This window comes from Amblyomma americanum, chromosome 10 (genome assembly GCF_052857255.1).
Source record: "Amblyomma americanum isolate KBUSLIRL-KWMA chromosome 10, ASM5285725v1, whole genome shotgun sequence".
NCBI lineage: Eukaryota > Metazoa > Arthropoda > Arachnida > Ixodida > Ixodidae > Amblyomma > Amblyomma americanum.
The window spans coordinates 75,280,792-75,304,608 of NC_135506.1; the positions used below are offsets into that span (position 1 = coordinate 75,280,792).

General features: G+C 46.3%; 1 protein-coding gene across 1 annotated transcript in view; it reads left to right on the forward strand.

The window, feature by feature from the left end:
- The window catches only part of mfr (ferlin family C2 domain-containing myoferlin misfire), a 321,798-nt gene extending 299,653 nt beyond the window's left edge, over nt 1–22,145 (forward strand). The window contains exons 39-46 of the mRNA XM_077639248.1: nt 918–1,072; nt 3,906–4,048; nt 5,271–5,359; nt 6,495–6,593; nt 7,301–7,539; nt 11,547–11,725; nt 16,187–16,287; nt 18,666–22,145. Of these exons, the coding sequence (XP_077495374.1) occupies nt 918–1,072; nt 3,906–4,048; nt 5,271–5,359; nt 6,495–6,593; nt 7,301–7,539; nt 11,547–11,725; nt 16,187–16,287; nt 18,666–18,846 (1,186 nt within the window). The 3' untranslated portion in view covers nt 18,847–22,145. The remainder of the gene's footprint in view (nt 1–917; nt 1,073–3,905; nt 4,049–5,270; nt 5,360–6,494; nt 6,594–7,300; nt 7,540–11,546; nt 11,726–16,186; nt 16,288–18,665) is intronic.
- The last annotated feature ends 1,672 nt before the right edge of the window (nt 22,146–23,817 follow it).

Consider the following 23,817-nt stretch of genomic DNA (forward strand, 5'->3'; position numbering starts at 1 on the left):
ATGCACTGACATCGCACAGCACACGGGCCTCCAGAATTTCGCTTCCATCGAAATTCGGCCGCCGCGGCCGGGATCGAACCCGCGTATTTTTGGCCAGCAGCCGAGCGCCAGAACCTCTCAACCACCGTGGTGGCTCTTACATCAGAGGCTTCGAACCAAAGCATAACTCGGTTTTCGCACCGCTCTACCGATTCCGTTGGAAACTTAAGCAGAAATGCGCGCTTTAATGAAATAATGCTTTAGTAAATTGAAGTTGACTTAGAAAGGCCTCCGCCTGTACCACTAACATGGCAATGAAAACCGACCCGTGTCGACTGTAATGAAACTTTAGTACTCAGTTGGTACCGAATGGAAACAATTCAATGTCTTATTTTCTTTCTATCCGTATGGCTCCGCATTGGTGCACACTTATAAGAAATTCATTGGGTTATACTCTGATGGAGCCTGGTCACCGTTCGAGGCGATAGTAAAACCTTGGTTTTTCTTCTTGAAGTTTGTCAGCCTACTTATGTTTCATCTGCGCTCCTTATCATGCATTTGTATACTTCGTAAGCCAGTCTTTGTTTTAAATGTATACAAACACAGAAGTCAACAGGAATTCAGCGCCTGTTTGACTCTACCGTAGAGCGCTGGTGAGCGTTCTCTCTTTTACAGCGATAGCTGTTAGGCGCCCGTCTCCGGGTTTCCCGGCGCCATCGTCGCCGTCAGCACACCCACCGGTTGCGCCGGTCAACCTGGGTTGTATAAGCCTAAGGGTGGCTCTTTTTGGAACAGCCGCCAGCCAGTGCAGCGGTGCATCACGTGACCACTGCACCAGTGGTCACGTGACTAAACGCCTCAACAGTTGTCGCTGAATATCGCGTTACATTGTCGTAACCATCCTGTGAGTTTTTCTTCTCCTCCTCCCTTTCTCTCAGTTACGGCCCAAACCAGTGGCGGGATCCGCTCCGACCGAGCCAGGTGCTCGCCAAGCTGTGCCGGGACACCAAGCTGGACGGGCCTCACTTCACCTTCAACAGGGTCAAGGTCGGCAGCAAGACGTTCGTCTTCCGTTCGGACGTCGAGGACGAAGGTGTGCGCGACCAACTTATTGCCAATAGCTACGTCCGTAGTCGTTGTTTCATTCACTGCCCATAGCACTCTTCAGCATGGAATGCTTTTCGCTCCCGTTGTGGGCACGCCACGGATGATTTTAGCGTCAGAACGGCGGAGAACAGGGAGGCGAACCTAAACGAACTCTGGCGAAACTTCCAGTCCGCCTGGTGCTACGTGCTGTGCTGCCGCTGAAGCAGCACATGCGTCAACAAGAGCGACTTTGTAGCCCCGTGGTGGGCGAAGTTATCGCGCGGCGCGAAGCACCGAAAGTTTTGCCCTACAGCCCGACAGACGCAAGCTAAGTGGCACTTTATAGGATGGGCGAGAGCACCGCGTGAGTTGCCGTCATTGAATAATGCACTCGAACCCTAGAACACGGATCTTGTGGCGCCATCTATTAGCAGAGCCAATAACCAGCTCTCTGTCATGACCTCCGAGATGTTACCAGCACGGTTTGGTGATCTCTGAGGCCTTAAATTTCTTATTCAAGTGTAGGTCGGTGGAGGCGGTGACGGCGGCGTCCAGCCGCGGCGAACGTCCCAGCGTTCTGGGTAGCACATGCTGACACCAGCTCTTCTTCTTATGGCGAGTGCTGGTCGCGCAGGCCGCCATGCTTAAAAAGCGGAAAATAAAGACAGGCAAGCCGTCGCTCGTGAAGAAAAGCTGAAGGAAAGAAAAGTGGCTGATGAGGGACGCTGTCCAAGACTCGTGTGCGCCTATCAGTACCGGTGAATATTACGGTACACCTTTCCTGCAGTGCATTTCATGCTTACGTGTACTCTCGATGAATGATAGTCTATGATGTTTTTATTATATTATTATTGCACGCAAGCTTGCTAGGAAAAAATTCCAACGCTTTCGTGCGCTGTACTGCTGCTGACTGTAGCCTCCACGAAAGAAGTAAGGGTCATTTTAACCGAAAAGAAATGATCTGTCCTTCTGTGTTCTGTACAGTGTATATGTTGCAGCTGTGTCGTGTTTTGTAGAGCTGTTTTACCTAATCAAAAGTTTGAAACGGATGAAAAATTTAGTTTATTTTATATGAAAAATACGTACTGAATAGCCATCTGACTCCAGCAGTCACAATTTTAACTAAGTTCATCGCAAGTTAATTTATTTTCGCTGTTGTGCACATTAAGGCAGAAGCTGGGCAAGGAAACAGAATAATTACGGTATCATGAATTGTTGTGCAATAGTAAAACTACAAAAAAAGCTGTTTTCTTATCGGCAACTTTCGAGAAAACTTACAGCAGCAAGAAAATAAATCACCCGATTTTACTTGTTGTGGTTCATTGCACAGCAAGATATATAAGAACTGAGCGTATAAAGTTTCAATAAGAAATCTTGCAAATGAATAAAGCTAAGATTTCTCGCGTAAGACCAAATGGCAAAAAAAAAGTGAGTTTGGAGAAGGAGAGAATGAAGAATATAAATGACTAGAAGTGCCAATAAGCAACGCACACGGTTTTTAAAATCCATGTTTGTTGCTCAGCTGCTCGTGAATGTCACTTTTCTTCCATTTTACTCGTGGAGCAGCTAACTTTTCTTTTGTTTTTCGCGGCACCTGTAGACCGAAAAAAAGATTTCCGGATACTTTAATGGTGACTTTCCGGCCAAGCTTTCTACGTGGACGAACCAAGCTTGATCCCAGGATGCTTCAAAACGTCTAGCATACCTGTGTTACCATTGTTCAAATTACACATGCAATGAAACAAACGAAACTTGAGTACTGGTATCCTGACATTACCATCTAATGTGTTCAAAATGACTTGCGCCGTTCTTGTGAGCATGTTAGTTATAAAATTTTAAAAAGTTTTAAAACGAGCAAATCTATTAACTGTGCTTCTTAATGATTGTTTCCGAGAAACAACAAAACGCGTAGCTTGATAAAGCAAACCTGGTTTAGTATGTTGAAGCGGTCACACTAAATGGTGCACGACTAAGTGTGTAGTGCACAAAAATTTTGCAAAGAAAGCACGAAAGGGGAAGTACTGTATTTGCAAGCAGCTGGCCTGGTCACGGCTGTCAGCTTCATGACGTCGCACATGACATCACAAGTTCAGCTGCTTTGGCACAAAATGCGCACTCGTTTCTCCAAATTTCTTTCTTTATTTAAAAACAACTAATTAGTAATTGTGACTGGCTGCATTACTAGACGTCTAAGTACAAATGAGCTGCTGAGGAATTTAACTTATTGTACACCCTTCAAGTGCAGCGGACGAAACTTCATTAGGATCAACACACGAATACATGTAACAGAGATCAGTAGTTGAAACAGTCTCTCTTACAGTTTATGAAAATCGATTTACTTACATGTACACATGCGCTTCCTTGTTACCATGCCCTGTTACATCATTGATGCAGTTTAGATTTCAATGCCAGTATGAACGAAATTTTTAAGTTTTTGATCGCAACCGACGGTTTCGCACTTATTAGTATATACGACCTCTATCCATGCTTAATAAAATTTTGTTTTAGGTTGTTGTATACCCTAATTGATTGAAAAAAATTGGGTGCCCACTGCATGCTGTCATGTATGAGTTTCGTTTCTGTGGCCATAAAAATAGAAACGCAACATCACAGGGAAGCACGCGCACGTAAATAACTACTAAATACTCTGATTTTCCGGGAGTCAGCACGTGTCCCAAATGCACTGGCCGGTCATATAATTGTTATGAAATAGGAAACGCGGTAAAAAAATTTCATATTTAAAAATTTTCGCTGAACCTGGCACGAGGCGTCTAGGGCACACTCGTACCATTGCGCATCGGGTGCAGTGCCATTTCGGTCACCCTTTCACGTCCCCGCAGGTAGCAACAAGCTCACCGACGAACACCAAAGCCTGGCCGTGCTGAACCGCTGGGAGGAGGTACCCAAAGTGGGATGCCCCCTGGTGCCCGAGCATGTCGAGACCAGGGCTTTGTACCACCCTGACAAACCTGGCATAGAACAGGTATTCAAGGAACCGAAAATATCAGCATGAGCAGAGGCTGTTTAACTGCACTCATTAGGCAGTGTTATCGTGCTCGATCTACCTACTCACTGTGGGTTTCAGACTCTGTATTCCACGTTGACTTATAGGTCTGCAGACGTTTACAGGTGTGTACACTGAGCATCTGGTACCAACCGCACGCTCAGACAAGAAGGAGCAGTTTTTCAGACGTAGGAAGAAGGTTTTTGGCGTGTTAGAAGTTTTGGACATGACATTAACTTAAAAAGGAAGTCATGCCGAACAAATGACACATCAGACGTGGTTGGATTCCGCCTCCGTTCTTGTCTTATGTGTGTTTTATTAATAATAATAATAATAATAATTGGTTTTTTTGGGAAAGGAAATGGCGCAGTACCTGTCTCATATATCGTAGGACACCTGAACCGCGCCGTATGGGAAGGGATAAGGGAGGGAGTGAAAGAAGAAAGGAAGAAATAGGTGCCGTAGTGGAGGGCTCCGGAATAATTTCGACCACCTGGGGATCTTTAACGTGCACTGACATCGCACAGCACACGGGCGCCTTAGCGTTTTTCCTCCATAAAAACGCAGCCGCCGCGGTCGGGTTCGAACCCGGGAACTCCGGATCAGTAGTCGAGCGCCCTAACCACTGAGCCACCGCGGCGGGTGTGTGTTTTCTTCTGAACGTTGTTTGTTATCCAAAAAATTATGAGAACAGTGGCTGTTGTGCTCTCCTCCATTTTATCCAGAAAAGTGCATCAAAAGTAGCGCTTTAATTTATTTTATAACAATTTCTGCCCAGTGGCGGCGGTGCTAATGAGTCAATGTCTCTGCGGCTTAATTTGTCTCCAAGAGTGTCTTGCTGCCTTGCCTTCTGCATTTGTTTGATGTTTCGACATCGTAAACATGAGCGGGAGTTCAAAAAAAAATTGGAAGCACAAAAACGACGTTTTCTCGGTCGGGTGCTACGCGCGCGCGCGACTGTCGAAGTGGTCGTGATGTACTCACGGGACAAAATCCACAATCACCCCGGAGATTTTTATAGCGTTCCAGAACTTTTGGTGAAAAAAAAATTCTTTTTCTGTATCAATGCGCTCTTGTTTTCTGTGGTCCTGTTTAATACACACGAAAAATGTGCGCGCAGCTCGTGCCCAAAATTGAAAGGCTTAAATTTTCCGATGCACCCTTGACACATTCCTGCCTTCCTCTTGCCTGTGCTGTTCAGGGGAAGCTGGAGATGTGGGTCGACATGTTCCCAATGGACATGCCACTACCTGGGCCTGCGGTTGACATCTCTCCCCGGAAGCCCAAGAGGCAAGTGATGCATATTCTTTTAGTATAATTTTTTCCTTCAAGCCGCAGCCAGACGATAATACCAATGCGAAGGAAAAAAAATACAGGCACCTGTTGAATATTGGACCCGTGATTCAATTCGTTAGTCCAGAATAAATGTAACAAAAAAACTAGTTCGATTCGTCATCATCATCAGCCTGGCTATGCACAGTGCAGGGCAGAGGCCTCCCCTAAGTCTCTCCAATTAACCCAGTACTTTGCCATCTGCGCCACCGTATCCCCGCAAACTTTTAATCTCATCCGGTCACCTAACCAGACAGAGATAACCACATTGGTGAGGTCTCGTAAGACTCCTGAAAGTTGGCACATCGCACTGCTCAATAAGGCGACAAGAGGAAGCTAAATATTTGTTTTCGTTTTGTACAGGTGCCCATAAAATGACCTGCTTCTTTAGAGCTATTTAGAGTACGCTATTTCTCCCTTTGTTGTTACACTAGAACGTCGGTTAGCAGAATGTAGCATCAAATACGGAAATATTGGAAACATGCGTTTAATCTACAAACTCGAGTGATTTTGTTTCGCTTATCTTTTAAAGACTAGCGCGGATAATTTTTCGCACCATACGTCTGCTCTGAAATCAAAATAATCGAGTCAGGGGTTCAAATTTTGTTTCAAGTGGGACCGGAACTGAATGTTGTTGCTGTGAAGCTTCCAAACAACACTTCCTGCGGTTTTACTATGCCTGGACCATCGCATATGCGATCTGGCGCTGTTCTATCTTGCGTTTACGGAAGCTGTCTGTGGTAAATTTCTGCTTGCATGTGTTCGTCAGGCCTTAAATAGTTTACACCTGCACTCTAAACGCGAATACGCCCAATATGGCAGTAAAATGGAATAAGCTGTCCTCTAGCGCACTACCTTTTATTAAAAGGAGTGCCGGCAGGACAGATTACTCTCTTTTACTCCTTTATTCTCCTTACTTCCTCTTTACTCCCTTCCCCGCCTCTCTAATCCTAGTTAGAGGTAGCGGGGCGGAAACGTGCTCCTCCAAGCGGCAACTTCAAATTTGCCCACAGTTGAAGCCATCTGCCTATCTCACCACGTTTTGTAACTTATGAATTGCGCCTAAATCTGCCTTTCTGTCTACGTTTTGTAGCTACGAATTGCGCATCATCATCTGGAACACGGATGACGTGGTGCTTGAGGATGACGCGTTCTTCACAGGGGAGAAGATGAGTGACATCTACGTGAAAGGGTGAGTGAATCTCTACTAACTGAGAGAAAATTTTGACACTAGCAGCTGCGCCTTCTTTCCACCGATACACCGTACGAATTGCAGCCTCGCTGCAGTGCACACTTTGCAACATAGCCACTCTGCCTGACCTTGAAGGCACCGCTTTCTTCAATGCGCTAACTTTCTTCCGTTTGGTGTGTTTCTTTCTGTGTTTGCTCGTACTCGATTGTGAGAACAGGGACAAACAATCCCGTAAGACCTGAACAAACGCATTTTGCTTGTCAGGAGGCCATAACGTGCCGTATGGCGTTGAACGCACAATTATTGCGTGAACTTGATTGTTCACTGCATCTCGTTGATTTTCTGTGGCCGTCTGAGCTAGTTGGTTTGTCCTCAAGAATAATTTTTTTGATAAATTTTGGGGCGTGTATGAAGAGTACGCCATCATAATTGTAATGTTTACGCAGCATCTCACTGCCTTCTGTATTTTTTTTTCATTCTTGCGAGTGAAAAATTTCCATTTAGTAGTTATGTGGTATGTGCCACCCGCGGCCTTGAGACGACTCTAGTTGGCGAAATGAAGAAACGCTGGGCTTGCGTCGCTTGAGATGAGCTGTAAGGTGCTGGTTTCTTGAATTATTCCACTTTCTTCAGTTCAGCACGCTTGTGTCGGTACAGCCAGTAATTGAGTATGAAAGTACCTTAGAAAAGAGCCTCCTTGCTTGCAGGTGGCTGAAGGGTCAGGAGGACACGCAATGCACTGACATCCACTATCGGTCGCTGACGGGCGAAGGCAACTTCAACTGGCGCTTCGTGTTCCCCTTCGACTACCTGCCCGCCGAGGAGAAGATCGTCATCTCGCGCAAGGAGTCGCTGTTCTCGTGGGACGAGACCGAGTGCAAGATCCCGGCGCGTCTCGAACTCCAGGTCTGGGACGCCGACCACTTCTCGGCCGACGACTTCCTCGGTGAGCCTACCGTGATTACAAAAATAGGGGGCGCTCCCAGACGTCGAATATCGGCGGCGCTGTCGTCTGGTTTGGTGCACGGTTCGCTTATCATATCGGTGCACGATTCGGTTATCATGCAGTTTCAGAACTATCTTCCATATACGGGTGTGTCTGGGATTTATTGTTTTAGCGACTGCATTTGAAGAAAATGTTATGCACGTGGCAGGATGTCGGGCTACGCGAAAAGGTTGTCAGGTTGTTCGGAGATACACCCAGCTGACTGAGCGCCTAGGCGTAGTAGGATATATGTTCTTCATGGTAACACGTAATTATCGTGACGTCACAGAACTACACCATCTCCGGAATGACGCTCGGCACTTTTTGATGCTCTTCTGGAGAGTATTTGTCAGCAGTTAGCGAATGGTCGCATAGAAAAGTGCACTGTGATATACGAAAATTGGAAACTAGTTTCGATCTGTCTTTGTGGCCGCTTCCCCATGCCGCACCTTCCTCCTCACCCTCCCCGAGTGCAATTACTGCACGCAAATATTGTAGTGTTTTAAAAATATATCGGCTTTGCAATCACATTTCATGTTTTCACAAAGTATTCTAATATGCACTCGACTTTGCTAACGAGTAGACGAATCAAACGTACACTGTGAAACCCGAATTACTTTGAGCTTTTATTTACACGCATTCGTGTGGGTCACGATCTTCAACCCTTACCCCCTTCCCCTCCGGCTGGCTTCACTGTTCGATAGACTCGCACAATTGTCACGACGTGTGTACTGCCATGCACTTAACCATAGCATTGATTTAAAAAAGGTCTTTCCTTGAGGGCAATTGGCAGGTAATGCACTTTTAGCGAAGCTTGTTGTAGATAGATAGATAAAGAGGAGGAGGGAAAGGCAGGGATGTTAACCAGAAAGGGGTTGCGTTTGGTTACTCTGCACTGGGGAAGAGGAATTATGGGACTAAAAGGAGGAAGAGAGAAGGGTAAAAAGGCATAACACACACACACACGCACAACGCTGTCACAATTTGTCACTCAATCCAGTCGCTCTCAAGTAGGCAAAAAGTGCCTTGTATGCCTTGAGGGCAGTCGACTACTGTGGCCACGGACCGAGGATCTTTTGCTCTGTTAATGGACGAGGATCGAGGCGCTCCAGGGCACAACACAGTGTATGTCTTGCACTCGCAAATGCAGGACACTCACAGAGAAGATGAGCGATGGTCTCCTCACAACCACAGCTTTCACACGCAGGACTGTCGGCCATCCCCATCCGGAAAGCATAGTGGTTGGTAAAAGCAACACCGATCCATAAACGGCATAACAATGTTGCTTCGCGACGTGCTAAGTTACGTGGAAGACGAAGGCGCAGTCCAGGGTCCAGTGCCTTGAGGCAGAGGTTGCAAAACTCTCCCGTGTTCCACGCTGAAAGTGAGCTCCAGCGCCAAGGAGCTTGTTGTAGGTTGTTGTAGGAGACAACCTTTGGTTCAGGGAGGGATCGGGGGAATCGCCTGCGTTTCTTGAGGGGTACAGGTAACTGTAGTTGGTGAGCCGGCGGATAAAAGTGTCGACAGTGCTGCATTCGCCGGCTGTACTGCAACACTCTAATCTTCACTAGCGTTCGCTCTCGCGATTCCGGACTCAGACCCCTTCGCCGATGGTGCCTCTGGCAACACTAACGCCGCCACACACTGATCTGGCGTCCCTTGGAAATTCTGTACGTGCAAAATGTGCCATCTGCGCTTTCTGGTTTGCGTGCCGGCAGCATCTCATTACCGCTTTTGTGCAAACAACTACGCACTGGCCGAAGCTATATAAGCTGGTCGGATACACCTCTATTCGCCCGAATGAGTCATAGAGGCCTGTCTGAAGCCAGTCGACAGGCACGCGGATTTTTCTTTTCTTTCTGCATATATGCATTCACTTACAAAAGAAACGCTCACAAGTTTTGTTCGCCGGCATTCGAAATTCGGGCTCCTTCTCACGTGCTGTGGTCACGTTTTCCCGCCCTTTTTCCGACGGCTCTTCACCATAACAAAAAAAGGTGAAGCAGGAAGTGCCTGAGGGCCGCATCTCACGTCTACCTCTATGACCTTCGTCGCGTGACGGCAATCAATGTCATTTCGTTCGTTATACCATATGAAGGACGTACGCGGACTTTTCACGCGAGGTCCCCAACAAAACAACTTTGTCGTACTCTTGTGTTCGCGGTAATAACTATCAAAGGAGCCCCTGATCGCAGGAGGTTCGAATTCCTTGCTACGGCTTTGAAGGACGCATCAGATCAGTAGATGATTGAATCGTGGTCGAGAAAAATATACCTGATGGACGTACGGGCCGCCATTACGACAATCGAATGTGACGTGCGCTGGTCCATCATCTAGCTCAATATTGTTTCGCATTTGCCGGGCTTCTTTTCTGTTTTTTCTCTGCCTTCTTGAGCATTTTCGCTTATGTTCGTAATATTTCCGAGTCGCGTGGCTGCTGGCAATGTTATAAGCAGCGCTGTAATGTCTCATAGTCGTTGACGGGCTTATTACAAAACCGCACGCCTGTGACGTGGTGTACTAACAGGTGCTTTCAGACTCGGTGCCCCCTGTGTTTTGTTCACTGGCAGACAGCTAATACTACTGGAGGAAGAAATGGTTTTGTTTTCTGCCATAACTAACAATAAGCAAACCTAATAACCAGTGCGTTCCACACCTTTGACGTTTACGAAGCTTGGCGAGAAACAAAATAAAACTGGCTGGCCTATAGACTCACTTATGACTATAATTACTTTCGTTTTGGCGAATTTTGCATTAAAGGAAAGTGTGACTTTACGTTCGTAAAATGAAGTGCAGGATATCGCAATATAACGTATTTTCTTTCGCTCAGCCGTATTTCACATATCGGTGACTTTAACCCCGCCGTCGTGGCTTCATGGCGTTTGGCTCCTGACCCTAAGGTCGCAGGATCGAATCCCTACTGCTGCAGTTTCGTTCAAAATGGAAACATGTCCATGTGCTTTGCACTGTCAGCGCGCGTCTATGAATCCCAAGGTATGGAGTCCCTTCAAAGCCCACGTGCGGCTTTTGCGATGTGGAACTGTATATACTGTACCATATTGTGATGTGCTGTAGCGTACCGCACCATACCATACCGTCCATGCCATATCTAACCATAACATTCTGTGGCTCTATCGAGAGGAATGCCATGCTCAGTTATTGCAGCAAATGATACTTGATACATTCGTCAGTGTACTAGCTCCACTGGGTTTAGTCAGAACTCTTCAGTACATACAGTCATAAGCGTGTGTACAACTGGTTCCACTGTACTGGCAATGTAGCCTGAAATAACCTACACTCTAACAAATTCCACAGGACTCTAGCTCTAGTCATAGGACTTCTGCTCAATCGTATTGCCACGAACATTTGTACTGTTTCATCACGCTCCAAGCCTCCGCTACTCGGCTTTAGCATTTGCTTGCGACACGAGAGGCCTGCAGACTTATCTCAAATGATCAGAGCCGCACGCAACTGTTTCCAAGTGATACAGCCGTAAGTCATGCATTTGCGACGGCAGTCAGCAAGACAGCGAAAAGGCTTCCAGAAGAAACTTCACTGGGCTGACTCGCGCCAGCAAATAACTGAATGAATCGGCGGCGACGTACAAGAAGCATGCTTGAGGGTCGTCACACAATGTTTTCTGCTCTCGGCCGTGCTCAAGGAACCGCCGAAAACGGCACCAAAGGAACTACAACAACGTGGAACAAAGCGAAAGCAGTTGCGCGTGGCTGCCATTGTTCGAGAAAAATCTGGCCGCATCTCCTATCACATGCAAATGATAAAGCTGAGTGTCGGCTGTTTTGAGCGTAAGCAAACAGGGCAAGGTTTCCTGGTAAAATTCATAGAGCATACCAAGAGGCCCGCCGGTGATGCGCCCAGTAACGAGGCTAACTCCAGGGTTAGCCTCAGCTTTTGGTCATGAAACACCTGGAGACCGCATGTATAAAACGCGACCTCTTGCCGTGCAGGTGCCATCACGCTGGACCTGAACCGGTTCCCGCGTGGCGCCAAGTCGTCCAAGCTGTGTGGCTTGAACATGCTCAAGGCGGACGCCAACGTGCCCACCATCTCGCTCTTCAAGCAACGGCGCGTTAAAGGGTGGTGGCCATTCTTCGTCAAGAAGGAGAACGACGAAATGGTGCTCACGGTAAGGTGTACAGAACAAACTGCTAAGTTGTCTGCTTGATCGATGTATAGCTGGCGCCGTTCTAGACCTCCTAAGCGACCTTTTTGATTTCTGAGAACATCAAATAATGTGATGAGAAAATAATTGGCAGCTGATCGTTCGCCTCTGCGACGGAAATGCGTAGCCTTACTTTCCTTCCACGCATTCCTTAGATCCAATTTCTTTCTTTCTTTCCCATACAGCGACACGTACAGGCATTTCTCCATATCCATCTTTACTGCACGATTAGTCTTCTTTTAAATTATTTACCCTTGACTTGCACATTTCGCCGTCGATTGCATGTCTCATGCCTAGTATCTGTCGACACTTCGGTCTCGAGGTGGTTCATAAAACAACTACTTTAACGGAAGTGAGCGCTTTGTTACTTGCGCTCCTTTTCTCAACTCACTTTCCTGCTCCCTCTCCAATTCCTATGGTAGTCACTCACCCAGTTGCTCCAGTTTCAACCACCCTCATGTTGTGAATCCCTCCGCCTGCGTCAGAACCTTCCCGCACACGGCAGCCACACTGTTTTTTTTACCGTGGCAGCCGCTTTCCGTCCTCTACCCCCTCTCGAAGAGGGGGATTTCTTTTATGTTAGACACATGCCAACCATGGTAGGTGATTATCGGAAGCTCCAAAAACAACGGACGCCGGACATTTTTGAAGCCAAGCATCACTACGCGGAGTAATGCCGATTTTGCAGTGATAAGCCGGTTCACCTTCAAGTGAGCCAGAGGTATAATGTGGCTATAGGCCTTACTATATGTGGTCTGCAATAGTGTTGCACCACTTGACCTTTGACCCCTAGATTCGCCAGTAGAGGGCGGTAGAATAGGCCGCAGCGTTCATTTGGTGACACGCGATCAACCATTAATTTAACAGCCACCTGTCAGGGTGGCAGGGTGGGTGCGCTGTCTATCCAGTCTGGGAAACGTACTCAACGTTACAGGCGCCCAGCCACGTCTATTTGCCCGATACACCGCAGCTTTCGTACTCTAACCAGGTTCAGCAGTAGTTAAATCCCAGCTATTTTTTTTTCTCGAAAGGGGAGTTCTAATCGTATCGCATTAAAACTGCGCAGTGACACGGTGACCGAGAATAGGCAACACAACGCGCAATGCGCCAGCTAGCAACTTACGTTTATTCCTGTCGCGGCGAACTTAAGGACAGAATTTGGTGGGGATAATCGAAGTAAAGAGTTAAAAAGGTACACAAGGAGACAAATCTCACAAAAACAGGAGTGAAAGAATTGGGGAAAGGCAGATCTGTTACACTTGACGCCCATACCCTCTGTGTGCGGAACAGAAGTCCAATTGTGCAGTCTAACGCCATGTGTCATTTGCTCTCCTTTTTTGTGTTCGATGTCAACGCGCTGTTTTCTCAGGGTACCCTCTTATCTGCGCCGACACGCTCAACTACATGCAGTTTCAAGGACCTGTCTTATGTTCAAGCGAGTGTGTCTGTCCTCGCCCGTGCGCAGATTCTTTACGTTATAGCAATGCAGGTATTCAGTGCGCTTGCACTACGGCTTCCTGCATTGAGAAAACCCGTTTCGTGTTTGTCTGAAGCCAGCTACACCTGCGAAAATAAAAGAATTGCAGGGGACACTTGAGCGCCGCCTTAAGAATATGACGCGTAGGCGTAATGAGCTAATTCCCATATATGCAGAAGGTCATCCTCTACATTACATTCATATATCCATGGGGGTCATCATAACCCTTCTGGCGCAGTGGTGTAGCGGTTAAGCTGCCCCACTGCGCTACAGTTTGCACATTGTCCGGTGGGTGCATTGTGATGATGTCACGAGATCACGTGAGCTGGGTGGTCCACCTGCCACCTAGGTTGGTCTCTGGACGCCACCCACCAGAGCCATGCCTGTGATTTTTCGCTCACAACATCGACGCAAACGCCGACACGAAATTTCCTCATGAACGGGACCTTTAAGGCTATCGCGTTAATAAATGCAGCAGCGACTGCGCCGCGAGCACAGCAGCTTCGCTGGTCAGTGAAGGAGAGCACTACGCTTTCGCCGCAACCGATCACCGCTCGTGTTTAACTGCCACTATCTCCCGCAGTGCATTGCATGTCGTCGTCTTCACCAACTTTAATCCGTGCACAGTGGATCCTGGACACACCTCTGCCGCAGTGCCCTCTTAAGTCTTAAGATACGTTAAATGGTTCCAAAATTTTATAGTGCGCTCCCACTAAGTTCCCAAGTCACCGACTTCTCAGACATTTGCCTGAAGCCTGGCCTTGAAATCTAAGCCTGGAGCCAAAAGAGAAATTAAACGCGACTTCGCATTTCGCCAAGACATTTAAATCGGTTGTAATTTTTTTCAAGACTATCTTGGTTATACACCAGCTAGGATGCCGTTCACCGTACCAGTCGATCAACCCATAATCCAGACGTTAAGAGTAGCTGACTTGTGTTTGTAAGCTTACGGTGATCGACCTCATCACGGCCGTTTGAAGGTTGTCGAAAGAATATTGCGCCGCTGAAAGTGTTTCTCAGGTTGGCCAGGTTCATGCAAGGGAGAAGCAGAAGAAACGAAAACTAAGCGATTTGGTGCATATTGAAGAAGTAAAAAACAGCGCAGCGATGACAGACAATAAAGAAGATAGAAGAAGGATCAGCCAGGGAAAAGAAGAGGCCGGATCCCAATTTGGCGTCCCGGTTTTGTGCCCCATTAGTTTATCAATTTAGTTTCGAAGTTCGGCTTCGCAAACCGGCCCGGTTGGCTGTGGCTGCATGTCAGTGGAGGCGAAACGCTCTACCATATCGGTGCTCGATAAAGAATGTCAGGAGGGCGAAGTTAAGCTGGAGTCCTCCACTCAATGAGTGCCCATGATGAATGATCTATGAATGCAGAGCTGAACGGTGGGTGAAGAAATTAATATGAAGATAATAATGTTCCACACTCAGGGAACAGAGCAGCAGTTTACGATATATCGCTAGGCGCTGCACGTTGTAAAGTAACACAGCTACTTAGGACAGGTAGTGTCCACAGATCCAGATCATGAGTGCGAAGTATCTAAAATAATAAGAAAGAGGTGAAGCGCATGTGGCAGGTACTCAAAAGTCATGAATCGTAATTTACCAGTGTCCTTCAAGAGACAAGTATATAAAGTATCTTCTGGTACTCACCTATGGGACACAAACGTAGAGGCTGATGAAAAGGGTTAAACATGAATTGAGCACAGTGCAGCCAGTATAGAAAACAAAACTGGTAAAGTTTACTCTAAGAGATAGGAAGGGAGCAGAGATGGTGAGAGAACAAAGAGGAGTTAATGACACTATTGTTGGAATAATCGAGAGGAAGTAACAGGCACTTTGCCTAGGGCATGTAATGGGAAGTCAAGGTAACCGGAGGTAGTTAATGGTAGTGCATTGGGCGCTGAAAGAAGGGAGGCGTAGCAGGAATTGGCAGGAAGTTAGGTATGCGGATGACATCCGGATGTTTCCGGGGGTAAGATGATGACAGCCGGCACAGGACCTTGTGGTGCATTCGTAGGGAAACAGTAACAGAGAGAACCTCTGTGGTTACCGTGCCTTGCTTATTGTGATTGAAACCTCATGCTTAGTTGAACAAAGCCAGGGCAGGTTCAGGGGTCCTGGCTCGAAAATGAGCTTCCCATAAATTGTACAATAGAGTTGAGCTTATTCAAACAATCATGGAAGGAAGTATTGCTAGTGCCTTCATACATTAAGTGTGTGTGAGAATATAATTGATGAATATATGCCAAGGCGTTCATAAATGTCGCTTGAGTGTGGGCGTTTAGATATCGATGGGATCCATAATAGAAGCAAGCTGCAAACATAAAAATAAAATGCAGCGCAAAACATACTGGACACTTTCGAGTGGGGCATCATTGAAAGAACCGGGATTAGCGACGATATTTTCCAGCTTTTTTGGTTTGTGATTCAAGTTCTTGAATGGTTGTGGTTAGACTTCTACAACACTTTAAAAGGCCTTGAATCCCACTATTAACCAAATAGGACTGGAGATTTGCACGTATATGTCAGAGGTGTGTGAGTCGTAGGTACGTTTGCGCAGGCGTGCCTTCCCATAGCTCTGCTATTGTTTTCCCATCCCCTCTCTTCTTTAGTCTCTATAAGTGTAAACCACTCCCACCACTCTCACCACTGCTGCCTTGTAAGAGGCTTGGAGAGTCGATGTGACGCGTAGGACAGGAATGATTACCCTGGAGCAGGCACCCAAGGTAGTAAACTTGTGCGTTTTATCAGCGCTGCAGACTAATTTCGATTAATGTAGCAGGCTTTCAAAGACAGTATTTGTGGAGAACATCACTGTCTTTACCTTCTTCTGTGAATTGAGTCCGATTTGCGGGTACGGTTGTTCGAGGTTTGAATCGAGTGGTAATGGCCGTCGAGAGAGGCCGATGGGCAGCCTGATGTTGAACCCCTTCCGTGGATTTCAGGGAAAAGTGGAGGCTGAACTGCACCTGCTGACTAGGGAAGAGGCCGAGAGAAACCCTGCTGGTCTGGGGAGAAACGAGCCGGACCCACTGGACAAGCCCAAGTAAGCGACGCTAATCTTGTGTTGCCAAGGCTATACTCAGCCCGCTTGTTGACAGTCTTAAGAACTTTTCCAACAGCAGGATTCTATCAACTGCTGTGAGATCTGCTCTTGCACTTTGAGGAGTAATATACTAATAATAATAATTGGTTTTTCGCGAAAAGGAAGTGGCGCGGTACCTGTCTCATATATCGTTGGACACCTGAACCGCGCCGTAAGGGAAGGGATAAAGGATGGAGGGAAAGAAGAAAGGGAGAGGGAGGTGCCGTACGTTGTGAAGGGCTCCGGAATAATTTCGACCACAAGGGGACCTTTAACGTGCACTGACATCGCACAGCGCACGGGCGCCTTACCGTTTTGCCTCCATACAAACGCAGCCGCCGCGGTCGGGTTCGAACCCGGGAACTCCGAGTCATCAAGTTCAAGAGGAGGAATCATGATCATAGAGAATATTGAGAATACTATACAGAGTATCGCGAGGTTAGGCAAAGTTGTTTCGTCATATTAGAATCGTGCCGCGCGGACATCGAGAGAGCGCTGTGCCTTCATACTCTTCAGCTGCAAAGCACACATTGGGGTGCCGCGAAATCTGTGAAGAGATGGCGCTTTTGAGTGGGTATGAAGCTATTGCGATATGGGAAAAGGCAAAGCTACGGCCTGAAATTATTTGAACCATTTTTTCCCTCCCTTTATCACCTTGTCACGTTGGTTCATTATGTGTGTACGTGAGTGACATGCAGCGTTTAGTACTAATGTGCTTTACAGAGCGCGAACGACAGACATCGCTCCGACGCAATCTAACTGAATCGAATGGTCACAGAAGGTATTGATTCGCTTTTAGAAAGCCCACAGGTGCAAATCAAAGTCACGGAACGGAAGGGCAGTGGATACCCAAAGCATGTAATGCTGTAGTCTTGACGGCTTGCGCAGATCTGGTGCGGTATATTAAGGCGGGCTCGAGATCAAGAAACTAGCCGAGAGCGTCAGAAGGTTTCTGTCGTGCTGTAGCAGAAGGTAGAAGAAGAAGGTAGCAGGTAGAAGAAGGTAGCAGGGCACTATGGCGTTCCTGTCTTTTTTCTTCGGTCCTTATAAATTGTGCATAATGTGGTCACTAGTTCGAACCAAGCGAGAAAGTACTGACGACAAAAAAAAAAGCTTGGTCACAGTGTTCAGCACTCATTCCCGTTTGTTTCCTCATGCGCGGGTGCTTGGTATAAACTGCCCCCTTCTTGCGGAACGGTGTATATAGGGCGAACAGTGCGATGCATCAATGTGACGTTAACTGTACACAAAAATTTGGTTAAAGAGGGCGATTCGGTGATTTTTCTGTGTACAGCCACGCACGCAAGAAAAAAAAGGAGAAAGTTTGTTCCCGGGTTTTATAAGAGGAGCATTCTTTTTAGAGTCCGAGAACAGTTAGTGAAGGAAATCATGGTTGCCTTACATGCGCGAGTAAAAATCCATGTATCAGTAAACGATCCGTGGCCATGGGCTATTGTGAATTGGTTTTTCTAGGCTGTGTCGTTCATTGTCGAAGATGAAAAATAAATAGTTCGTGTCTTCCGCTCCTTTCGTTGTGGCTCTATCGCGCTACGATTAATCATGAATAAAAGGAGAGGTGGGTGGGGGAAAAAAGTGGACGGGGGACATGACACAATGTGCAGAGCCTTATTTTCCGAGGGTCATTCGTTTTCGTTAGTCCGTTCTCCCGCTGACATATGCCCTGGTGGAAACAGGAGCGCGGTCTGTGTCAAAAACACGCCCATGATTCCATTTCCTCGTTTAAACGTGACCCATGTCCATGCCGAACTTGCTAGCTGGCAGTAATGTTGACGAGTTACGGAGATTGACAACACCTTTCCCATAACTGGGAAGCTTCGTAGGTTCTGCTTGCAGCTTGGGGAAGAAATCGTCAGGGTGGTGGTCCGTTTGTTGGGAGAGCATTTGCTGCGTGACACGGCCCCAGTAGATGCGGTGGCGGTAAATGGAGGTTAGCGGCGGCACCGGGTCCCGACCAGTGGTGCTTGTAATGGTTGCTTGCTTCCCCCTTAGGGGTAGCTCTCGGCACGAATGGTATCACGAGAAAGTGCAATAACAACGGAGTGAAACGTTGCGAAATTTCGCCCTCGACTTGCACACCAATGAAAATATGCACCTGGACAACCAGAAGACTACATTTTAATGGTGACGAGGAAGATTTTCTGTCGTGATTTCTTTTTTGCATGTCGGTGTCAGCTAGAACCTTTCCTGAAACACAGTAATTTAATAAATTCAGAGCAGCGTGTGTGGGAAATCTAACAAATAGCAAAGAAAAAAGGACGGCGTAGAGGGGAGACGTGAGTTTCAAATCTGAGATGGTGTGCTTGGATTGCAATGCGCAGCCGGCCCGATTCGTCCTTCATCTGGTTCCTGAACCCGCTGAAGTCAATCCGATACATCGTCTGGCATCAGTACAAGTGGGTCATCATCAAGGCCATCATCGCCATCTTGCTCATCCTCCTGCTGGCACTGTTCTTCTACTCAGTGCCCGGATACACCGTCAAACGGATGCTGGGAGCCTAGGTGGCTCACCTCCCAGCATCGCACTTCCGCTTCGACCTAACCCAAGTTGCGTAGCGTTTTACGAGGTTCTGTTTCCTGTAGACTCTCTGTGATCTCCGCTCGTGGTAACAGTGTACAAATGTACATGCGACCTGTTTTAAAGGGGGGCCTACTTATCTCTTCACAAGTGAGTTGTAGCTCATGGCTTGTTTTTGTGTTGTGTCCTTGAAGTCCATTCGCGCTGAAAGGACTGAATTTGCATATTTATTCAGCATATAGTTGAAAAGCTGGTGACGGATGTTTTCGAGTGTGGGAGTTTGTGGACGCGCTTGTAAGCAGCAGCGGACATGAAGGTACCGGGACGGGATAGTAAATGGGCACAACAACAAGCACTGCGCAGTTCTTGTGACCATGCTCATCACTGCCCTCCCCCATGCCTTCACATGATCTCTGCTTTTCACGAGCATGCCCAACGAACTAGCCCAGCAATACGTGTTTGACAGGGTGTGATTTGTTTCGCAATACTAAGGGCAGCCACGTTGACGGGAGAGCTTAGTGGATGTAAAGTAGAGGTGAACACATATAAGTAGGTTTGGATAATTTAGGCCGACACGACGTGACGTCATGACCAAATAGATGGAAAGGAAAAGCAGGGAGAAGTGTGCTAAAGTTTCTCTTTGAGCGTATGCGCCCAGGACGTCGTGCATTATGCTGGACAAAATGAGCTCAGAGATCTGTAACGCTTACAAAACCGGTGAACTGCTAAGAATCTTACCAGCCGGAGAGCCGTTAAGTCACTTCACCAGCTGTTTAATGTCATTAGCAGTCTCTTCACTTGTGAATGCAATGGGGTGCACCAATGTGCTGTGGATATCATATAGGGTCGACACAGGCGGATCATTCAGTCATCTCCATTGCATCCGCGACCTTCACAGGCAGAACTGCAATCCGGCTCTGCGTGGAAGTGTGGCGACCACGCATGAATTCCTCAGCCGATATATCCGGCCACCAGAACACCGAAAAAGCCACAAGGTGCAGTATGCAGGGTGTAGTATCGGTAGATTCAAACCGACACCCAGGTGCCGATTTCCTGTTGAGAACCAACTTTAGATCTATAAGTTTACAAGGCGATCGAGTACCCTAGGAGAGCTTTAATTTTCGCACGCTTGGCAAACTTTCTGTGCGGCAACGTTTACATTTGTCTGCGAGTGAAAGAGTAGCGGCCGCGATGGGGCACAGAAACAGAGTTTCGATGCCTCTCGCCTGTATCTGCTTTGTGTTGCAATGGACACTGCGTTGGATGCACTTAAACGCTACCGTGCATTGCAAACGCTAAGAAGGCGCGAAGCCGGAGCAAATCATGGCAGGAAACGATCTCTGTGCGAAAATGGTTACGGCTTTGTAAATGGGAACACGGATTGCAATGCTTTTACCAGAGAGATGTGAAGAGGTTGATGTTTTGTACTACATGTTTGTAACCCTTTGTGAAGACACATTTGGTTCAAAGCAGTATTTTCTTTTGTTCGGGTTTAAAGTCTTGTACTAGTGTCTGTAGCCAATATATTGTAGAGCAGTTGCTGATACCATTGTCGGCTTTAAATTTCTTCAGTATTTTCAACATATGGCGGATAAAATTTCAAGAATGTAGTATTGTGAAACAGTTTGGTTTATCAAACAAAAAAAAATCACGGGGAGATTTTGATATTGTCTCCTAGTGAAAGTTGAACGCGACCGCGTTTATAGGAGGTCAGCAAGAGATCTATTAACTTTGACTGCGTCTTTCGTAACTGGTGCCAGTTTATTTTGCTATATAAGTGCTTTATTTCAACTGAAATTTTGTCACATGTGAAACAGCGAAGAATGTTGAGATGCTTTTGCCTCCTAAGTTTAGGAGTGGCGCTCACGGTTCCTTCAGAGTTTGGGCCAATACATGCGAGTTTAGCTGTTCGTAGGGCGAAGTTAATATAGTTTTACACATGTCTACCTGCTATTTCTCTGTGTATGCAGCATCTGCAGTCTATATCTAGGTATCGTATGCAACAAGAAGGATTTCCATGTGGTGAGGCATTTTCCTACAACTATCAAAAAACATGTGTCATTAGTTTTACATGTGGTTCTTAAGAACAAAATGTAGTGTCACCTAATTTGATATTGCCGGAGTGAAGCGCTATATAACCGAGAAGAAATGGAAAAAACAATGTGTTGTTAATGATGAACTTTGGCATATTATTTTTTTTAACGATCTGCTCATTGAATATAACAAATGTAACGTGTATTGACGTCGTGCATGGTGTATGGCAATTAGCTTTGTTTTAAGTTCACAATGGCTCTAAACCACGTTAACCAATTTAATTTCTCACAGGCTATTTTTTTTCTCAATCACAAAATGCAGTAATTGCACAGCCCAAAACACAGCAAAATAGCTCTGTGTATCTCAGTTCCTATATTTGATTCGGACAGTAACAACTTAGCTTGAGCAAGAACTGTGATCATGTTGAATTTGGTTTAGCCCAACATCTAAGTGAGAAAGTCGAAACGTTTCACAAAGCCTACCCGTTTCGTTGTTTGCAACTCTCATGCTACTTTTGTGCTTTACTGTTATCTTTCACGGTGTTATTATGAAAGATTGAGGCAGACATTTATGACGCTGAAAACGCACAACTTCCGGAAAAGGCACGCGACATATACTTTGTGCCTAAGTGGAACAGGGTCAGCGCAAAAGAAATACGCGGACGCGAGGATCTCCGCGAAGATGCTCAGTTTCTTGAAAACATAAAATGGCGACGACCAGTAGCAGTACTCAACGCCATGCTAAACTCATATGAGTCCTGGACTTTAGTGGAGCTATTGTCAGGATTGAAATATGCAAATTTAAGTCGATATGTAATGGCTAAATTTTTCTATGGACGGCAGGACACAAAAGAAAGGAAGTATGGAGACAAGAAGTTGAATTTATGTCTGCGTTCTGCTTTTTGTTTTCTCCTATCTTCTAACGCACGAAATTATATCCCTGGTTCATAAAACTAGCCCTCTTCCAAGCCATATACCTCTCATCACTTTTGTCAGTCCAGCGTGGTTAAAGAGAAAAAACCTCAATATCTCTTTTTCGTGTACATGCTTTCAGGTAGTTTAAGGTAAAATAAATACACACGGAAATAATTTTCATTAACGCTTCAACAGCGAGGAACTCAGGCCACCTTATTGAGTCAAAGTTTCCACTATTTCAATGTCAGCCGCATCGCTCGCTTCGCAAAGGCAACCGTTTGCGACACCTTCTGTTTCCTTCCTCGTCGCAATGTGGTGCCACCAATGGGAATCAAATCAAATCAAATCAATTTATTGAAACATCCTGAGATGCTTAGGGGCACGGACAAAAAGCCAAAGGTGGCTTGACGAGGTCCGTGCCCCTTACAAGGCATACAGTGGAATACGCGGAATGTTTAAAATACAGGCAGTGAAATCAGCAGAAAACGGAGAAAACGCAGAAAACGCAGCTGCCCATAAGGCAGAAAGGCGTACAAAATAAAAAAAAAACGAAAAATGCAGATAACGAAAGGCAAACAGAAACTTGAGGTGTACGGATCATGAAAAATGTAGTGCACAAAAGTGGCTAAGAATAAAAAAATGCACGGCAAGAAAGTGAAGTGAAGAAAAAAACGAGAACAAAATAACACACATGTCTGTAACTGGGCTTATTTCACAAACAAAACAAAGAAACTCATAATATTGCCACGTACATTTCTTTGGTTAGAGAAACATGCTGCGCAGATCCCTGAACGACTTATTGAAGACATCTCGGTTATCTTCACCGGACAGTTCGTTCAGGATAGCTGGCAGACGATATTTCAACATTTGTTTCCCGTAATTTGTGCGGCATACATAAACTTTCCTTTTTTCCGGACTTCGTGTACAATACATAGGATAATTCGTAGCAAGTGCGGCTAGCACTGCTAAGGAATTGTCGTGTTTAATTATTTCTGATTTGTATTGACGTGACTGAAGCCTAAAACGAGCTGCTGGCAATGCTAAAATTAGGCTTTTACAAAGGGCCGCCACGTGAAGAATGAAACAATTCTTCACCCATTTTTAGTGGCATTTCGCTAGAGATGGAATGCTCTCTCCTTCCTACTGCGCGTATGGAACTGACACGACGGCCAGCACATGGGAGGGCATGAGGAAGAGAAGTTCGAGAAAGTTAGATTTTCCCAAACTACATGATTTATTTTGTCACTAAAATCGAGTAGGCGGTGCTTCAGGGAACAATGTTAGGAAAACAGGATCACAATGCCAGCGTGAAATTCAACAAGAGCTCTTCAACAAATGGTGCTGCTAGCCGGCGCACACTCTTTTTTTTTAGTACAGTGCCAGGAATTATAGGGCCTTGGCTTCGCGCAAGCAATTTGAAGGCCTTAAAAGGGTATGGTAAGGTTGTCATGCTAGTGCGCGCCTCAAGAAATGTGTGGCTGCTACGCCATAATGTTTCTCCTTACATTGAAATGGCTTCATTGTTGTCCCTCTGTGATATGTATTTGACGTCACGCACTATGAGCTTGTTTTGTATTTCGTGAAAAAGAGAAAAATACACCAACACTTCTGTCTTGACATCACAAGATGCCATGGCAGTAAGGGAACCGCCATTTCTTTCCGTTATTGCAATGGTAACAATGAAACTGCTACGCGACCGCTCAGTGGTAAAGGAGATTTTCTTCCTTGGCCTCCCGATTCAGGGGGTCGTCAAAGTGTGTACAACAAGCCAGTGCGATATTTTATGCGCTCAAATGAAACATTTTCGGAGTGTTCGGCTTATTTCAATGTAAGGCACGTTTCACTGCAAGCAGGTTTTGCCTGCCTCACCCTGTGAGGAACGCCACTGACTTGGAAAGCAGTGCGCTGATCGTGCAACAGTTTTGGGTGTAACGCGTGATAATGGAGCCGCAGCAGAAGCTCAGCAAAACGAGAGTAACAATACTTCGAGCTTGAGGGTAAATAGTA